We start from the raw sequence: 21091 nt of genomic DNA on the forward strand, positions 1-21091 counted from the left end.
CTCAGTACTTAGTTGGGGCTCCTTTAGTTTGAATTACTGCAGCAATGCGGTATCAGTCTGTATCAGTCTGTGGCACTGCTCAGGTGTTATGAGAGCCCAGGTTGCTCTGATAGTGGCCTTCAGCTCTTCTGCATTCTTGGGTCTGGCATATTGCATCTTCCTCTTCACAATACCCCATAGATTTTCTATGGGGTTAATGTCAGGCGAGTTTGCTGGCCAATTAAAAACAGGGACACAACTGTCCTTAAACCAGGTACTGGTAGCTTTGGCACTATGTGCAGGTGCCAAGTCCTGTTTGAAAATGAAATCGGCATCTCCATAAATTTGGTTAGCAGCAGGAAGCATAAAGTGCTCTAAAACTTCCTGGTGACAGACTTTGGACCACTCAGTAGCAGTCCAGACCTTTTTGAAGCGAGATGCTTCTAACGCTGTCTGTTGTTCAAAAGTGGTTGGACACAGGGAATGTGACAGCTGAAACCCATGTCTTGCATACGTCTTTTTGAATCTCGGAGGACTCATCCGGCCGCAAGACAAGAAAGTCGAGGCCATCCACGCTGCCCCAAAACCCCAGACAAAGACCCAGGTACAAGCCTTCTTGGGGTTGGCGGGTTATTACCGATGTTTTATCCCCAACTTCCCCTCTTTATCCGCCCCCCTGACAGACCTGAAGGTGAGGAGCATCCGATCATTTACATCAGCAGGAAGCTGTCCCCTGCTGAGAGGAAGTACGCCGTCGTGGAGAAGGAAGCCCTGGCCATCAGGTGGGCAGTCCTGGAGCTCTGGTACTACCTCCTGGGCCGCAAATTCACCCTGGTAACCGACCACGCACCCCTACAGTGGATGGTCCACGCCAAGGACACCAACGCCAGGGTGACTCGCTGGTTCCTAGCACTCCAGGACTTCCACTTTGAAGTTAGCCATCGAGCTGGGGCCGCCAACGCGAACGCCGATGGCCTCTCCCGGATCTGGACAGCTTACGCAGGTCTGTCAGGGGTCATACCCCACCCTCCCCTAATTTCACCCCTACTCTCTACATGTCTTCACAGAACCAGAATGACGCTTGGGGGTTGGGGGCGGGGGTTGGGATGGGGTATGACGAGCACTCCCAGAGGAATCAGCGTTGCCCTGGCAACCAACAGAAAACACCTGCACGTCCTCGTCACCGGTTGATCGGTCACAGCTGCTCCCCATCAGCCAGCACACTCTTAAGGAGCACATGCTGCACTCAAACGACGGTCTCGAACCGAATGCAACGCTGGTCTAATCCCTGTCTCATCTCTTTACAGAAAGCAGCGAGTGACCGACAGCCCAGCCACTTTGGAGCACGTCTGGACACCCACTTTCACCTTAACTGGCACAGAAGAGCACGAAGAGCACACGGGAAGCACTGGCCACCAGAAAGCGGAACAGCACATTTCACCAGGCACCCCACAGTACTCAATAAATCCACCCTCACGTACCCCTTGTCAAGTGATTCTTCACCCCGTGACAATATCTATATAGGGTGTTAAAAGTTTTTTATTTTTTTAATGCCTCCAGATTGCCCAATTCTCACATCGAAAAAATTTATTTTAAAAGCTTTCACTCTATTTTAATTTGAAATATTGCATTTATTAAAAAATAGTAAATAAATAAAGAGATAAAAAAAATGTTAATTAAAAAAGCTCATTAAAATTGTATAAATATTGCATAGTATCATAAAATTCCCTAAAAATAATAAATAATTAAATAATAATCAAAAATATTACTGAACAAAAATATATGACATTGGTTTTCCTGAAGAAAAAAAAAAGTTACATTTCAAGGTGAAGATGGTAAGTGTGACTCCTAAACGAAGAGGGCCAGAGGGTTAAATGTGTGCTTAAATGAATACAGGAAAAAATCTATTCGCGGCTTTTGAGAATTGATATCGAACCAACATCATTTTATATTTTTTTGCCCAGCCTTAGTGCACCACCATTCTTATTTTACTGTGTAACTAGCTATTGTCCTTTACTGGCACTGTATTTTTAAAATATAAAAGTACTTGTCTATTACAATGACCACTAAGTTTGGACTGTTTTTTTGTTTTTAAATCCAATAACTTTTTTGATGATCCCTTAACTTTATCTATTTACAAACAGTGGCTTCACACATACTCAACCAGTAAATAAGTCTGGTTCTATATTCAGTACCTGCATAGCACTGGGGAAGAGAGGTTTGGAAGCAGCAGACTTTGTGGCAGGTACAGCTTGTCTGCTGGCAATTCCAGGTGCTGTGACAGGGGCTGGGGGTGCCATAGGAGGCATGCCAGGCCTGGCAACATGAGGTGGCATTCCTAAAAAAAAGATAATTATTTACTACCACAACAGTTCGACTAGGACCTTTTTTGTACTCAAGCTGATGCAAAAAAATGGCTATTAATATTAATAACGATATAATTATGCTTTAACATGAATATAAACAGCAAAATGAATGCATGTTTGGCTACAATAGTTTCTCAGGGCAAAAAAAAATTTATAATAATAATTGGCCAAAACTGTGACTTTCAAGTGCTGATCAAATGAAGAAGTTTAATTTACCTGAGAATAAGACACCCCGAACGGGACAAAAAGATACACTATAAACCAAACTGAATTACCTTTGAATTAAAACTTTAAGTTTAGTTTTCAATATATCTATTTCAGTGCATCACAAAGAAAAAAAAAAAAAAAAAAAAAAAAAAAAACTTTATTAATATGAACTGGGTTTTCAGTAATTTATCACCAGTAACTGTCAACAACACTGACCTGGTGGCATGCCAAGCATCATCGGAGGCATTGCTGGACCTGGGGGCATCATCCCTCCCATTGGCATCATGCTATGCATAACAAGACCATAAATAACTCACACTGGGCCATACATCAGCTTTTAAACTCTATACCTGAAAATTAAGACCTACCCATGTGGCATGCCTGGCATTACTGGTGGCATCCCAGGAATCATTGGTGGGACACCAGTCAACATACAGTATTGTTCAAAATAATAGCAGTACAATGTGACTAACCAGAATAATCAAGGTTTTTCGTATATTTTTTTATTGCTACGTGGCAAACAAGTTACCAGTAAGTTCAGTAGATTGTCAGAAAACAAATGAGACCCAGCATTCATGATATGCACGCTCTTAAGGCTGTGCAATTGGGCAATTAGTTGAATTAGTTGAAAGGGGTGTGTTCAAAAAAATAGCAGTGTGGCATTCAATCACTGAGGTCATCAATTTTGTGAAGAAACAGGTGTGAATCAGGTGGCCCCTATTTAAGGATGAAGCCAACACTTGTTGAACATGCATTTGAAAGCTGAGGAAAATGGGTCGTTCAAGACATTGTTCAGAAGAACAGCGTACTTTGATTAAAAAGTTGATTAGAGAGGGGAAAACCTATAAAGAGGTGCAAAAAATGATAGGCTGTTCAGCTAAAATGATCTCCAATGCCTTAAAATGGAGAGCAAAACCAGAGAGACGTGGAAGAAAACGGAAGACAACCATCAAAATGGATAGAAGAATAACCAGAATGGCAAAGGCTCAGCCAATGATCACCTCCAGGATGATCAAAGACAGTCTGGAGTTACCTGTAAGTACTGTGACAGTTAGAAGACGTCTGTGTGAAGCTAATCTATTTTCAAGAATCCCCCGCAAAGTCCCTCTGTTAAAAAAAAGGCATGTGCAGAAGAGGTTACAATTTGCCAAAGAACACATCAACTGGCCTAAAGAGAAATGGAGGAACATTTTGTGGACTGATGAGAGTAAAATTGTTCTTTTTGGGTCCAAGGGCCACAGGCAGTTTGTGAGACGACCCCCAAACTCTGAATTCACGCCACAGTACACAGTGAAGACAGTGAAGCATGGAGGTGCAAGCATCATGATATGGGCATGTTTCTCCTACTATGATGTTGGGCCTATTTATCGCATACCAGGGATCATGGATCAGTTTGCATATGTTAAAATACTTGAAGAGGTCATGTTGCCCTATGCTGAAGAGGACATGCCCTTGAAATGGTTGTTTCAACAAGACAATGACCCAAAACACACTAGTAAACGGGCAAAGTCTTGGTTCCAAACCAACAAAATTAATGTTATGGAGTGGCCAGCCCAATCTCCAGACCTTAATCCAATTGAGAACTTGTGGGGTGATATCAAAAATGCTGTTTCTGAAGCAAAACCAAGAAATGTGAATGAATTGTGGAATGTTGTTAAAGAATCATGGAGTGGAATAACAGCTGAGAGGTGCCACAAGTTGGTTGACTCCATGCCACACAGATGTCAAGCAGTTTTAAAAAACTGTGGTCATACAACTAAATATTAGTTTAGTGATTCACAGGATTGCTAAATCCCAGAAAAAAAAAATGTTTGTTCAAAATAGTTTTGAGTTTGTACAGTCAAAGGTAGACACTGCTATTTTTTTGAACACACCCCTTTCAACTAATTGCCCAATTGCACAGCCTTAAGAGCGTGCATATCATGAATGCTGGGTCTTGTTTGTTTTCTGACAATCTACTGAACCTACTGGTAACTTGTTTGCCACGTAGCAATAAAAAATATACTAAAAACCTTGATTATTCTGGTTAGTCACATTGTACTGCTATTATTTTGAACAATACTGTAGGTGGCATGCCTTTAGGAAGAGATATGAGATATTTATGTGACACATTTTTGTTTGAGAGGTATTTAAACTATTGAATTTTTGTGTGTATTGCATACTCACCTGGATAACCAGTGGGTGGCATGCCCTCAGCCTGAGGTCCAGTATGCATGCTGGCCTGGCTCATTGGGGGCATGCAGGCTGCTTGAGGCTGAGCAGCAGGCTGCTGAAATGATGAAGGTCCAGCTTCATCATCATCATCGTCTTCATCTGAATCATCCTGACTCTGCTTCTTCTTCTGAGTTTCTGCTTGGTTAACAAGACAGGTTTATGTTTCTGTCACAAACCATTCTAGCAATATTTTATACACATATTAGTTGCCTGAGCTCTATAACACCATACCATGTGACTTTTGTTAAAGTACTCTTCTCCGATCTTGCATGTCTTTATCTGGAATACACTCCATGCCGTAGATTTCTAGTTCTATGTCAGTTCTTCCAGGTATTGCATTAAGAACAGCGTCTATAGTCTCTTTGTGCACCTTTAAAACAGATTTTATAATTCAACGCCCCTTACCAAACATCAACGTAAATGTTATTAAAAGACATAAAAACTGTCCATACCTGCATGCAATGTATGGCCAATGCAAGTCCTGTGTAAAGCTTCTTGTGACATATATGAAATTTGAAATGTTTGGCTTTTTGGTGCTGAATGAGCATCTTTTCATCATCAAAATCTCTGTTGCAATACCTGAAAGTCTGATTAAGGATCACATTGAGTGAAGTTATATACCGCCAAGTATGGTGACCCATACTCAGAATTCATGCTCTGCATTTAACCCATCCAAAGTGCGATGGGTTTTTTTTTTTGTCGTAACGTACCCTTTTGTGAATGCCTGCCTATGCCCAGTCTAAATATTAGTAAAATTTATGAATAATAATTTAGCCATCAATAAGATGACCCACATGATGACCTTTCACCTTTGACGACCGTGAAGATTCGTCACGCGGCGCGCAAGCCGCACATTTTTTAATTTACTTATTATTATTTTACAAGAACGACGAGATGTGAGAACATGCAGATATGTTGTTTATACTGCAGTGTGTAGCTGTAGTGTAGAGTAACGTTAGCGTGCTGTTTGAGGGAGAATCGTTTCACAGGCATCGAGGGCAGAGGCGTCATGCCCATTCAAAGATTTGTTAGCAAAGTGGATTTTAAATGCAGCTTCCAAATTCAATGCTAAATTCAAATCTGTGTTCGCTGGCTGGCGCTGAGCCAGAGACAGACGCTTTCGTATAACGCTTCATGATAACCAATCAGAAACGATTCTGTTGCGCAATCAGAGACGTGCAGAAGAGTTGTCACTGAAACGCGGTGTTTTGTTCACTTGCTCGCTGACTGAATTATTTAGCGAATTCTCTCATCAGAAACAGCAAAAGTGCAGATGTGCATAATGTAATGTAAAGTGCTTCAGTGATTTTAATGGGAGTTTTTGAGAGTGCCTGAACTCTGGCTAGACTGAATGAAAATGTTCTTTGATAATGTACATTTTCTTTACTCTCTGTAAAATGAAAGTGTTAAAATAAGTAACTTACAATATTGTTTTTAAAATTTACATTAAATGCAAATTCAGTCATATTGAAAATATTATATGGCACTTAAGTAAAAAGTCGGGGTATTATGTGTAGTTAATAGATTACACTACTTTTCCATATATTGATTAAATAACAATCTATAAAGGTGCAAAACGGGTTTACTTACACATTTGAGAATCAAGATATTTCCTGATATATTAAGCATGTTTAGAATTGTTTTGAATAAAAAGGAAAAATAAATAAAACATAATCCTATATCAGTTATACAGTGCTTTCGTAGCATGACTTATACCCCCCAATGTGCCCCCTCAAAAATCATGAATGCATGACGCCCCTGATCGAGGGGTCTGGTCTTTTTATGTTATTTGACTAAACTTTTATTATATTAAAGTATTTATTTTTTAACACGCAGAGTGCCTTAAAATAATGATCACAACACTGGTAAGTCTTATTCAGATTTTCTCATTATCTGAATAATCATTATGAAAATAAAAACAATTCAGAAAGGAGTTAAAATATAATTATATTTTAAATGTGACACAAAATATATATTTTTTTCTACAATATTAACAGTGTTTACTACAGCAAGACCACTTTACCCTGTAAACTCAATAATATCTCTCTGGAAATACATTTACAAATATCAATGTCAATATAAAATGAATAATATACCTGACCTGCCATCAAAGTGCAGTGTCAAGGAGATGAATAACACATGTAGACTGTCATTTGTTAACATTGCAAAGGTGTTACATTTTAAACAACAAGAACTACAACAGTAATAAAAATATGAATCACTATATTCCAGTGTATCAGTGGTTTAATTTTTTGTATCAATATTTAAGGTGGACTTATTGATTAGGTGCAAGAGTAGTAGTGATGGTTAAAATAAAGGATTAATGCTGAAATAGTAAATTGAGCCTTGTACCTAGATGGACAGAGAGTGGAAAGTAATAGATCAAATGAGGATATGGAGTTGGAGGAAGAAAAAGAGGGAAATGTAGAGGCACAAGTGACAGAAAGAGATCAGGTAACAAAAAGCCAGGAGACAGAGGCTGGTGAGAAAGAGGAAAATGTAGAGGCACAAGTGTTTTTTTATAGTTTTTACTATAACCGCTGTTCTTAATTATTCAGTGGAACAGAGAAGAAAAAGGTATCAGGTTGGGACAATTTAATACATTTCAGTTTCTAATCCCAGAGTTATTATTAAGTGGAAAGAATTATTATTATTATTATTTTTTTACTTTTAAACTTAAAATTGTCTCTTCCAATCTGTTTATTTTTCAAAACTGCATTTGTTCATCGCAGCATTTGCTGCCGTATCAATACATAATCATCCATATCGACACGTGAATCGACAAGGAATGCATCACAATATATTGCTGTATTGATATTTTGAAACGCGCTATTTAAACCTTTTTCCATTTGCCCCTTTTATAATTTGAGCACCTGCCCCTCCAAGGGTCTCTGCACGGCCCTGCACAAAACACACACAAATAGCGTAATTCCGCTGAGGTTCCTTCCTCTTCTTCGTATTCCGCACCTTAGGCACATACCGCCACCAATTGTACCTATTCATACATGGATGATAGTCTTGCATCTATTCAGATTTTATTCATTTATTTATTTTTAATTTTATTTCGGGGTTCACCCAAGCTGTATTTCTGTCTGCTGAGTGTTCAGCTCCCAAGCCAAAATAATAATAATAAAAAATCCCGCTTGCGTGTTCCCCTATTCCTTTGCTTTATTTATTTAACTATCAAATTTGTTTATTTAATCCTGTTTCTACTATATATTCCATTTCTATTCTTTGATTAATACTTTCTTTTAATCCTTTCCCTAATATCCAATGTATCTTCTTTTTATTTTTCTTTATGATTACCTTTTTAAGTTGTTAATCATTTTTATTATCTCTATATTATATTTTCCACATTTTAATATTACATGTTCAGCGGTTTCTATTATCCCACAAAAGGTACATTTACCTGTAATATGTCTACCTATTTTATATAGTAATGCATTTAGTCCTGTGTGTCCAAATTGTAATCTATTTAAAATCACCTCCTCTTTCCTACATCTTCCAAAATTATTTACTTCTTTAACTGGTTAATTAATTTTATAATAAAACCTTCCTGTATCAGCTTTGTCCCACTTCTTCTGCCACTCTTTTTGAATATTTGATTTAATAATTGCTTTAATTTCTCCTCTTCCTAGTGGGACTTCCATCTTGATATCCTTTTTTTTTTTCTTTTTTTTTTTTCTTTTGGTTAGGTCCCTTCCTCTTCCTCTGGTATTAATGGTGGTTGGCAGACAAACTTAAATGGCGAATTCCCGCCACCTTTTGGATAGGAATGTGGAGCGCATAATGGTTGGGGACGGGAGTTAGAGAGGGAGAGAAAAGACAAAGAAAAACCTTTATTTTAATTCAACGGTATATTAAATTCTATTAACCAGACTGGCTTATTTTAGGGAAATAATTAATTCATTAAATATTCTTGATTGTTTCATGACATTTTCCAACAGAAACTGAGGTGACAAGTTATTCATTCCCAAAGATCTTGTTTAAATTAGTTGAAATCTTGCTCATTAATATGCAGTAAGTACATGTTCTATTGTTTCAACATGACCACATTTATCACAATTTCCAGTTTCATGCTGCCCCACACTATACCCAGATAAAATATTTGATAATAACAAAGTAAAGGAAGTTTCATATAAAATATTGCATATAATTTATGCAGTGAAACATTTTTCGGAATGAAACATTTCAAAAAAAAAATTTCATTGCAAAAAAAAAAAAAAAAAAAAAAAAAAAAATTAATACAGCTGTTAAACTGGGTGGGTCTGATATAGTGATATATTTTATTGATTATAGAATAGAAAAGGATCAAGCGTATATTATTCACTTACTGGCTGTAATTGCCAGACATCAAAGGGAGCACGGAGCGAGGAGATATAGTATATATATATATATATATATATATATATATATATATATATATATATATATATATATATATATATATATATATATATATATAGATAGATAGATAGATAGATAGATAGATGATATCTATATATCACATTTTTGTGTATTTTATATTATCGTTTAAGCTTTAAGAGTTGTGGTCTCATTGTGACGATCGGAGACCCAGTGAAGCTCAGGAGACGATAGAACCAGTATGGTCGCAGTATGGGTTTATTGGGTAATCCAAAGAGAAATGCACAAGCAGGGGTCAAAAATCCATCCAAACAAACAAACAAATAAACAGGAACGGGAACGGGAATGGGAATGGGAATGGGAATGGGAATGGGAACAGGAACTCGGAATACGAGGAAACTGGGTAACGGAAGGAAAGGACTCCATGAAGACAAACAGGAAAAGACTGGTTAATATAGGGAGGAAAATGACTAACAAGTGAAGACACCTGAGTGCAATTAACCGGAGTGCAATTACTGTGATGAAGGGACAAGGCTTTGTGGGAATTGTAGTGCCTACTGTGTGGTGCCTAAGGGGAAGTGAGACCACTAGTGGACACCGAGGGAAACAGAGACCAGACAGTGTGACATTCATGGGCACAAATGAATGAAAATGAGATTATATCAGATTAGATATTGTATTGATCCCAACATCAGACAAACAACCTAGTGATGACACAGTCATTGGATTTTCATTTTAGAATATAAGTCTATCTAAAGAGATTTACACTATACACACTATAACAGAACCAGTGTATAACAGAACCACTGTCTTGGTTCACAATGAAAACAAAAAAAAATGTCATTTCCAATCACAGATTTTTAATGCACTCTATATTTACATATCAAATCTACAAAACAGGTGCATGTTAAAATATGTTTGGTGAACTAATTTCCAGTCCCATAGCCCTTTACACACAATTCCAGGTTACTGGTACAAATGTTCCAGGTAATTTCGGTGGAAACGCGGCATTCCATGCATTACATTCCAGCATTACATTTTGACACTGTAAGGTCAGCACAATGCAAAACAAAAAGTATACTGGCACTTCAAAAGTATCTTAAACACACAGTTAAAGCAGATCCAGTTATCACAGAATACTAGTATAAACTGGGATTGACGTACTGGATTAAATAATTTTCAGAAGTTGAAGATTTTATTTAGAGTTTTCTCTTTTCCTGTTAGCTTGATAATCAGTGGCAACAAACTATATACAGAAGATACTCAGAGTGCACACAAAGCTGTACCAGGATCAGTTTTGCTGTAAAGAGTGGATGTGCACAAAACTGAGAGGAGCTAACCAGTTACTGGAGGCACATATATTCAGTAACCTGTCCAAAAACAGCACCAATAAAAATAAACTGCATAATATTGACCACTTGCAGTATTTGAGGCACAGTAGATGTCACAATCACAATTCGTAAAAAAACTACTGCAATACATACTATTATATATCAAACAGCAGAACAGATCAATTTAGTTGAGCATGTTTTGTAGTAACATTGTAGCATATATGCCATTGCCAAAATACTAGTTTTTTTGTTGTTGTTGTTGTTATTGCGTTGATCAATGATTTGAAATTGAGATCTCATGACTCCCTGGTGATGTTGTTGTTCTACCAACACATGATTAAAATATATAATCAAATATGATATGAATAAATCTAATTGATGTGGTACTGCAAATAACATTTCTTAATGGCAACAAAAAGAATGAACAGAGTGTCACTCAGTCAAAAGAGTTTCATTCACGAATGCAAATTGTTTCCGTGTGATGGCTCTACTGATTAGTAAATTGACAGAATGGATATTCAAATAATATTCAAATAATGCAATGTAAATGTCAAAAAATAAATACATTTGACTTCCTTTGGCATAAATGAGAGGTAACCATTCAAGCTAACTAGCTTTCGATATTATTTAATATCATGGAGACTTTCAAACATGTAGTCCAAACTCTAATCAGAAAGATTATACATGTCATTCATTATCAGGTTAATTACTAATATTTTTACATATTAGGGAGAAATCTTCTGTTGTCTGGGTACATGATTATCAGTAATACAATCTAATCTTTATTAATTAGATTAATCTTGATTTACATTTTAAAAATCTGGAAATTCTGTCACAGACTGTCACTGTTAATGGGACTGCAATGGATTTTAAACTGACCTTTAACACTGAAAAATGTATCAGAAAATAACACATTGTTTGTAAAAGAGAGAAATTCATCAAGTTGTTTCCTTGCTACTTCTGTTACTCTTAAATATCTTTTTAAAGGTCCTTCAAACATAATTGGGCTCATACAACCTCATGTACTTGCCTTTAGTCATTTATAAATATAGAACACTTATTAAATGTCCTGAAAAATGCTGATATTTCTCTTTACTCATGCAACATCAGATTCTGTGCTTAAAAGGAATGTATTCATTCTTTCAAAAACTGAAAACATCTCGGTTACGTTTGTAATCATGGTTCCCTGAGTAGGGAACGAGATGCTGCGGTGAAGTCACCGGCTATGGGAACACCCCTTGGTGTGACGAATGTCTGAAGCCCTATACCATCTCGCCAATCCTATTGGCCAAATAGCACTTGGCACCACCCTTATGCATGTGCACGCATCATATACCTGGGTGCCGCGCGCCATTTTGCTCAGATTTCATTAACTGAAGAAGAAGAATGCTATCAAGGTATGGCATGGCCAGGACCGCAGCATCTCGTTCCCTACTCAGGGAACCGAGGTTACATACGTAACCGACATGTTCCCTTTCATAGGTCACTCCAATGCTGCGGTGACGTCACCGGCTATGGGAACGCTATACCATAACGTCTGACGTACCTGATAGCTGGGATCCAAGGAAGCATCTGCTCAAGCGGAGAGAACCCGGGAGCCAGGGGCCATCCTCACATCCAGACTGTAAGACTTGATAAAAGTGCTCGGTGAGGACCAACCTGCCGCAGCACAGATGTCATCCATAGAAGATCCACTGAGAAAAGCACGAGAAGGAGCCACTGCTCTCGTGGAATGAGCTTTAACTCCTAAGGGCGAAGCGAGTCTGCACGCCTCACAGGCTAAAGATATAGCCTCCACCAGCCAATGTGACATGCACTGTTTTGTAACAGCATGGCCTTTACTCTTATGTCCAAAACAGACAAACAGCTGGTCAGACTCATGCCATGGGGCTGTACGATCCAATAAGTCTTTAAAGCTCTCACAGGGCAAAGACTTAGATCTCTCAGCCGTCGCGCACCCTGTATGAAACGAGAAACCAGTGGATGATGGCCAAATCAGTCCCTGTGCTTGTGATAATAAATCCTGTCTGAGGGGAATCTCCCGTGGAGAGCCCGCTAACAGACTGATCAGGTCCGCAAACCACAGCTGTGTGTGCCACCGCGGAGCCACCAGCAGCAGCTGTTCCACTCTGTCCAGCCGTATTCTGGATAATACCACTGGGATCAAACGAATCGGGGGGAAAAGCATACAAACTGGTCCTGGGCCAACTGTGAGCTAACGCATCCAAGCCCAGAGGCGATGGGGGGCATAGGGAGAACCATAGCGGGCAATGTCATGTTCGAAGCGAATAAATCCACGCGAATAAAGCCAGCGGCCATGTAGGATTTCCCAACTAGGCTGGACGTGACTCGACATGCCTTAGAAGGAAGAAGGGGGCGAGACTTCCAAGCCGCAGCCGAATTAGGCGCGAGGTGTTCGGCGAGAGTCTCTTCCACCGGAGGCATCGCTGCATAGCCATGGTTCGCCATATCGTAAATGGTGGTGAAATCCGCAGCCGCAGCATTAGTAATCCGTGCCGAGAACAGCTGTTTCCAGGACCTCGAAACCTATTGGTGGAGGTCCGGGAAAAAAGGTAAAGGCCTTCGGGGCTGTGCAGGTGTCCGACTGGTTAGAAAACGGTCATCCAGCTTAGAGGAAGGTTGGGCCTAGGCCTTCTCAACCTCCCAATCCAGTCCCAATTTACCCACCGCAAGTGAAACCACATCCAACAGCTCGCTGTAGGAGGGGGAAACACGCCTCTCCTGTCCGCTAGGAGGGACAGGGCTAGTGTCGGCAGCAAAGTCCTCAGACTCCAAGGCTGCGGTGGATAAAACGTCGTCATCATAGCGTCCACAACCGGAGGAGACGGCAATACATGCCTCCGGTGTGGGCTGAAAAACCTCATTAGAGAAGATGACAGGCCCAATAAAACTTTTATTCTGCACCAGGGTAGGGGAGAGCGAGCGATGTGGAGAATATTCCAGTGCTGCGCTGTCCTCGAAATCCATGTCGCACGTGTCACCCCAAGCTATCGCCTTGTGCGGTGCCTTGGCAGTCGCAGAAGTGACATGGCGGGGGTTAGACACGGGGGCGACATCAGAAAATACTTCCACCCTCGAGCGCAGTACTCTGAGCCGTAGGCCATCACAATGGGAACAAGAAGAAAGGCCGCTAAGCGCCGTCTGTGCAAGATGTAAACCCAGACATACTACGCACCTGTCATGAGAGTCTCCCTTCGTGATGTACCTGGTACACGGCTCCTTGCACTTCCGAAAACTTAAGTTAACACTGCTTGTTGAAACCGCTGGAGAACGCAAGATGAATCCTAGGGCACAGATGATTTGCTTCCCTGAAGGAATGAAATCTGAGCGAAATGGCGCGTTGCACCCAGGTATATGATGCGTGCGCATGTGTAAGGGTGGTGCCAAGCGCTATTTGGCCAATAGGACTGGCGAGATGGTATAGGGCTTCAGACATTCATCACACCGAGGGGTGTTCCCATAGCCGGTGACTTCACCGCAGCATTGAAGTGACCTATGAAAGGGAACCATAGATTCTAAACTCAAGTTTTATTTTTAAATGAAAACTTGTGCTATTGCTGTCAGCCCTCGATTTGGTACAAAGTATGTAACTGTAAAAGGCATTAACCTTTGGGCTTCTTCTGCAAATTTATATTCACCATTGCTTAGAAATAGGAATCTGCTGTTTTAGCTGTATGTTCTCACATACACACACTCTGGGCTTCATGGAGGCGGAGGTAACTTGACATCCAAGAGACTGTAAGCAAAAATGTTCCAGAAGATTCCACAGAGGATAAAGAGTGAGTAGACACTGAAGAAGATCCAGAACAAGGACTGTTCCTGCAATCGCTGTTCATAGTTCTGAAGAACCACAATGCCAAGGGTGAGGCCCACTGCCACACCCCCCAGATGGGCCACAAAACTGGGATTAGGGCTTGGCGGGAAGGCTGGGGGATAGAATCGAAGCCAAACGGCACGACCAAACTCCACACTCACTGTAGATACAGAAAGCAATGTGAAGGTTTACATATATTCTACATATATTACACATTTCATTTAAAGAAGACAGCAAATCTTTAATACAGTAAACTTAAAAAGGGAACTAAGTAAATGTTTATATTTTTATGTTTCTTGAACTTATAATGGCAGTGGATGCAAAAGGTTTTAGTTATCCTCATCACTGTAGGAATTTTCTATTCGCAGGAATTTGGAACCTATTATTTCTGATAGGGTCAAGATAAAGTGAGTAGCATTTAGCTGGTCATCTTATCTTGTATCTCACCTTATGTACAATAAAATAATGGGGGGAAAATGTCTTAATGCAGTTTCATTGATTAGAACAATTCTGCATGTATAGGCCTACTGTATCATAATTCTGGAAGAACTTGACTTCATCATGAGTATGCTCTGTTTTGTTTTTGTTCTGTTTATGTTGTTCCCATTTTCCTGCGACTTATTTGTTTCAATAGCTTAGTTTTAACTTCACACCTGTTCCCTGTTCCACTGATTATTCTCTCTGTGTATTTAAGTTGTTTCTGTTCATTGTTCAGTCAGTGTTGTCTGTGATTTTGTGTAGTTTGTGGTGTTGGTTTTCCTGGCTAAATAGTATCTATAATTTATTCCATGCATGTGAACTACAACCCCTGACAACTATTTAAAAATCCCATTTTTCATGCTGAATTTAAAGCTAAACATTGCAAAATTTTAAAATTGATTTTTTAAATTATATCTACTACTTTTAAATATTAAAATTGATATTCATTGAAAATTGTATCTAACAATATAAAGAGGAAATGAAAAAGCTCAACTAAATATCCAATAAATAATAATAATAATAATAAAATATGATATAAGCAATATGGTATATTTACTTGTACATTGTTTATCCCTGGTCATTCAATATTTCCAGCACAGAATTGCAGTCTCATAAACAAAAGACTATTTTAGCATGAATAACATAAAAACAGTTTACATACTGCACACTAGAGCCATTGCCATGCGTAAGAGCTTGAACTGACACTTCATGCCTGACCAGTTCTGTGAAGAGTGGGAGAGAAATATCAAATTAGGAGAAATGAAAAGAAAATTGGTAAAACACTTCAGTATTTGTGCTTAGACATTTCGTGTGTTGTTCCAGGGAATTGGTTTAAAAGGATATTTGTTCTGGCATTTTCAGTGATGCAGTGACATCTGGCAAAGGGAGCAGCGTTAGTACCTGTGATTCTTCAGCTACTTCAAGGTTTGAATTGCTGTTTTGTGGGTTTTAAAAATAATAACCGAGTCAGATATGACCTGATGAGAGATCAGTTTTAGTTGTAGACAGATTATGTGTAATCTGAGTCCATACCATGTAACAGTGCTGACTCGGTTCTAGTTCTAAAGTTCTATCTGAAGTGCTGAGCAAGTACAGAAGGGTTCATTATCTGACTGGAGGGAACTGTGGATAGTCCTGGTGTTAACATTTAATGACTCTGACCAGGTCAAACAAAACACCTCCATTCACATTCTAGCTTCGGGCAGTAGCACAGATGTCTTTGATTGGTCAGTGACAGAGGAGAAAGAGCTACAAAGTAGACAATTATTGTACTGTATTGTTATTTTGAAATGCATATAAGTTACACAACGTACTACATACTGATTCTTTATTGACTGTGATAATGCAAGAGAAAAAAACTAAATTATGTTTCTGGGGAAAATTAAGCATTGGTTCTAACCGTGCTATTTGGATATTACTGAAGTTAACAGCAACAAGAAGTTAACAACAATAAAAAATATAATGTCTTTATGCACTGATCAAAGCAATCCTTGGTAAATATGAGCAAAGGCACCTGTGAAAATAAATCATCATCTTTTATCTTTTGGATCTTTCATTAAAAGTATTTACATTACATTCTAAAGTATATTCCCATTCATATTATTATTATTTATTTTAGCACAAAAGGATGACTAGAAGCACGTAATTGTCCCACCACTTCCTGTTCCACAGGATTATAAATAGAAGGACACAATGACCAAATTCCCTTAATCATCCATCACAAAGAGTAAAACCAAAGAATATAGTTCCGATGTGTAGAACAAGATTGTTGAGGTTCAGAAATAGAAAGTGACTAAAGATGTTTCAAATCATCCTAATGGTGATGAGGTGAGTTTGAGTGACCAAAGACTCTCCCAGGATCACAGCTGGAGAATTGCAGAGATTAGTTGTGTCTAGGGGTCAGAAAGTTATAAAAAATCACATAGCCCCTACATCACCACATGTTGTTCGGGTGGGTATCAAGAAAATCCCTTCACACTCATCCAGAAACAAACTCCAGCATATTCAGTTGTCAGACATGACTGGAACATCAACAGGACTAACTTCTATTGTTTATTGTCAATGGAAGCCTCTTCTGACTATTATTAATTCCTCATTGTCATGAGGATATGTCCCCAAAACCTTCAAACTGGCTGTTAGTAAGCCTCTCATCAAAAAAACACAACTTGACCCCAAAGAACTAGTTAATTATAGACCAAACTCGAATCTCCCTTTTCTGTCCAAGATACTAGAAAAGTTGGTATCCTCACAATTATATTCCTTCTTAGAGAAAAATGGTATATGTTAGGATTTCCAGTAAATCCTGTACTGGATCACATCAACTCCACCATTGACAGTGTAACAACAGAAAAACAGATAACAACATACCCTAATCAGAAGCCATGGATGAACAAGGAGGTTCGACTTCTGCTGAAAGACCGCAACGCTGCCTTCAGGTCAGATGACGCTCACAGTAAATCCAGGTCTAACCTGAAAAGGGGCATCAAAAAGGCCAAGTACTGCTACAAGCTGAAGGTAGAGGAACACTTTTCCAACTCTGACCCCCAACGCATGTGGCAGGGCATCCAGATCATCAGTGACTACAAGTCAAGCAACTCCACACCAACAGTCACGGACGTCTCCTTCTTTAACGAGCTAAATTACTTTTATGCTCGCTTCAACAGCAACAGCAAGGAGACGGCCACCAAAATCTCACCCTCAGCAGACCACCAACCCCTTAAACTCACCCCCTCAGATGTCCACACTGCACTGAGCCGGATCAACGCACGCAAGGCTGCTGGCCCGGATGGCATTCCTGGACGTGTGCTTAGGGCATGTGCAGAGCAGCTTGCAGGGGTCTTCACAGACATTTTCAACCTGTCCCTCACCCAAGCAACTGTGCCAACATGTTTTAAGTCCACATCCATTGTGCCAGTACCGAAACACTCCTCCCCAACGTGCCTGAATGACTATCGGGGCGCTCACACCCATCATTATGAAGTGCTTCGAGCGACTGGTCCTAGCACACCTCAAAGACTGCCTCCCACCCACACTGGACCCACACCAATTTGCCTATCGCAGAAATAGGAGCACAGAGGATGCAGTATGCACAGTGTTGCACTCTGCACTCACACACCTGGACAATAACAACACGTATGTTAGGATGTTGTTTGTTGACTTCAGTTCAGCATTTAACACCGTCATTCCCTCCAAGCTGACCACAAAACTTGGAGACCTGGACATTAACACCTCACTCTGCAACTGGATTATGGACTTTCTGACCAACAGGCCTCAGCATGTCCGGTCAGGTCACACCCACTCCACCACCATCACACTTAACACTGGCGTACCACAGGGCTGTGTGCTGAGCCCATTCCTCTACTCCCTTTACACCCACGACTGCAAGCCTGGGCATGGATCCAACTCCATCATTAAGTTTGCAGATGACACCACGGTGATTGGCCTCATCAGTGACAACGATGAGACTCCCTACAGGGAAGAGATACAGCACCTGGCCACATGGTGCGCTGACAATAACCTGCTCCTTAACACCAATAAGACCAAGGAGCTCATTGTGGACTTCAGGAAGAAGAATGGAAGCACGCATGGCCCCATCCACATTAACGGGCTGGCTGTAGAACGTGTTTCCAGCTTCAAGTTCCTGGGAACCACCATCTCGGAGGAACTGTCCTGGGCCACAAACACCTCCAGCCTGGTCAAGAAGGCTCACCAGCGCCTTTTCTTCCTCAGGATATGAAGAAGAACCAGTTGTCTTCATCCATCCTGGTGAACTTCTACAGGTGTGCGATCGAGAGCATCCTGACCAGTTGCATCACAGTCTGGTATGGGTACTGCTCAGTGGCTGACCACAAGGCACTGCAGAGGGTGGTGAAAACTGCCCAGCGCATCACAGGGACACCACTTCCTGCTCTTGAGGACATCCAGAGGAAACGCTGTCTACGTCGAGCTCGCAGCATTCTCAAGGACTCCTCTCACCCTGACCACGAACTGTTTAACCTCCTCCCCTCCGGAAGGCGTTTCAGGAGCCTCCGAACAAGGACCACAAGATTCAGGAACAGCTTTTTCCCTAAAGCTGTCTCCTTGCTGAACTCTTCCCTCTGACACCCCTCAACACCCCCCACACCACACATAGACTCCTCCCCCTCTTCAACACTCTGATTTATTTATTTACTCACAACAAGCAAAAAACAGTAACTTGTTATTACTTGCACTACTGCCTGTTCATCCAGGAACACTGTATAATCAATTTGCACTTTGAAATATTTTCTATGCACTTTACTGTCCATTGCAATACTGTAAATTATGTTCATAGTTCTGCCTATAGTGTACATACACTTTTACATAGCCCATCTGTATAGTATGTTCATAGTACACCTATCTGTATATCGTGCTTATAGTATTTAATATCTGTAAATTATGTCCATAATACTTACCTGTATAGTTATTGTACATATTATAGACCTTTATTCTGTACTTACTGCTTATTGCACTTCTGGTTAGATGCTAACTGCATTTCGTTGCCTTGTACCTACATGTGCAGTGACAATAAAGTTGAATCTAATCTAATCTAATCTAAGGATTTAGACCGTATCATAGTACTGAGACTGCTCTCCTTAGAGTTACAAATGATCTGCTCTTATCATCTAATCATGGGTGTATCTCTCTGTTAGTTTTATTGGATCTTAGTGCTGCGTTTGACACAATTGACCACAACATTCTTTTGCATAGACTTGAACACTTTGTTCTACCTAACATTGTTCGGGAGGCAGACACACTCTTGCAGTTTAAATCTAGATTAAAGACCCATCTCTTTAACCTGGCATACACATAACATACTAATATGCTTTTAATATCCAAATCCGTTAAAGGATTTTTAGGTTGCATTAATTAGGTAAACGTGAACCGGAAACACTTCACATAACACCCGATGTACTTGCTATATCATTAGAAGAATGGCATCTACTAATATTTGTCTGTTTCTCTCTTGTTCCGAGGTCACCGTGGCCACCAGATCCAGTCTGTGTCCAGATTAGAGGGTCACTGCAGTCACCCGGATCCAGTACGTATCCAGACCAGATGGTGGATCCGCACCTAGAAAGGACCTCTATTGCCCTGAAAGACAGCGAGACCAGTACAACTAGAGCCCCAGATACAGATCCCCTGTAAAGACCTTGTCTCAGAGGACCACCAGGACAAGACCACAGGAAACAGATGATTCTTCTGCACAATCTGACTTTTCTGCAGCCTGGAATTGAGCCTGGTTTCTCCCAATGTTTTTTTATCCATTCTGTCACCGATGGAGTTTCGGTTCCTTGCCGCTGTTGCCTCTGGCTTGCTTAGTTGGGGTCACTTCATCCACAGCGATATCGTTGACTTGATTGCAAATAAATGCACATACACTATTTAACTGAACAGAGATGACATAACTGAATTCAATGATGAACTGCCTTTAACTATCATTTTGCATTATTGACACACTGTTTTCCTAATGGATGTTGTTCAGTTGCTTTGACGCAATGTATTTTGTTTAAAGCGCTGTATAAATAAAGGTAACTTTGACTTTGACTATTGTCGGGACAATAGGAATAAAAAACAGGAATAAAAAAGTACTGCATTCCCACAGTTAAAATGCCGCTAGATCCTTAATGTTGTGGCCCTATTTGGACAATTATACAAAACAAACATCATAATCAACACAAAAATGGGTCACTGAGCACAAAATGAAGCTTCTACCATGGCCGTCATAGTTCCCTTACCTGAATCTTATAGAAAATGAGTGGAGTGAACAGAAGCAGCACCAATAGGAGCTGGGAATCTGAAGGATATAGAATGATTCTGTATGAAGGATTGGTCTCGGATGTCTTATTAGGTGATCTCAAAACTCAGAAGGTATTACAGGAGAAAACTCAGAACTGTTATCTTGGGAAAAAGACATTAAAATAATTGGGTCCCAATAATTGTTGCCATCGTGAACTTGTCACCCTGTCTAGTCTCTGTTTCCCTGGGTGTCCACTATAATCAGAATCAGAATCAGAATCAGCTTTATTGCCAGGTATGTTTACACATACAAGGAATTTGTTTCCGTGACAGAAGCTCCACAGTACAACAGAATGACAGCGACAGAACATAAAACACATAATAAAAGAATAAAAAATACAAATAAGTAGATAGTGAATGACAATATACAAATTGACAATTGTAGGCAGGTATATTACAAAATGCAGTTATGTATGTACATGTGTATTATGTGCAAAATTTAAGTGCATACTAAGTATGTATGTTAGATAAATAAGTGTATGTGTATATAAATATAA

The 21091-nt window shown here is 39.9% G+C and overlaps 1 protein-coding gene and 1 pseudogene across 2 annotated transcripts in view; both read right to left on the reverse strand.

Moving 5' to 3' along the window:
- Positions 1–1895: 1895 nt before the first annotated feature.
- LOC113051199 (BUB3-interacting and GLEBS motif-containing protein ZNF207-like) lies at positions 1896–14124 on the reverse strand (annotated as a pseudogene).
- A 48-nt stretch (positions 14125–14172) lies between these two features.
- LOC113050700 (rhomboid-related protein 3-like) overlaps positions 14173–21091 on the reverse strand; it is a 75329-nt gene continuing 68410 nt past the window's right edge. For both annotated transcript variants that reach the window (XM_026213929.1, XM_026213928.1), the window contains exons 9-10: positions 15439–15499; positions 14173–14457 (exon numbers count right to left, since the gene is read on the reverse strand). In XM_026213929.1, the coding sequence (XP_026069714.1) occupies positions 14186–14457; positions 15439–15499 (333 nt within the window). In that variant the 3' untranslated portion in view covers positions 14173–14185. The remainder of the gene's footprint in view (positions 14458–15438; positions 15500–21091) is intronic.

This window comes from Carassius auratus, chromosome 31, assembly GCF_003368295.1.
Source record: "Carassius auratus strain Wakin chromosome 31, ASM336829v1, whole genome shotgun sequence".
In the NCBI taxonomy this organism is placed as follows: domain Eukaryota; kingdom Metazoa; phylum Chordata; class Actinopteri; order Cypriniformes; family Cyprinidae; genus Carassius; species Carassius auratus.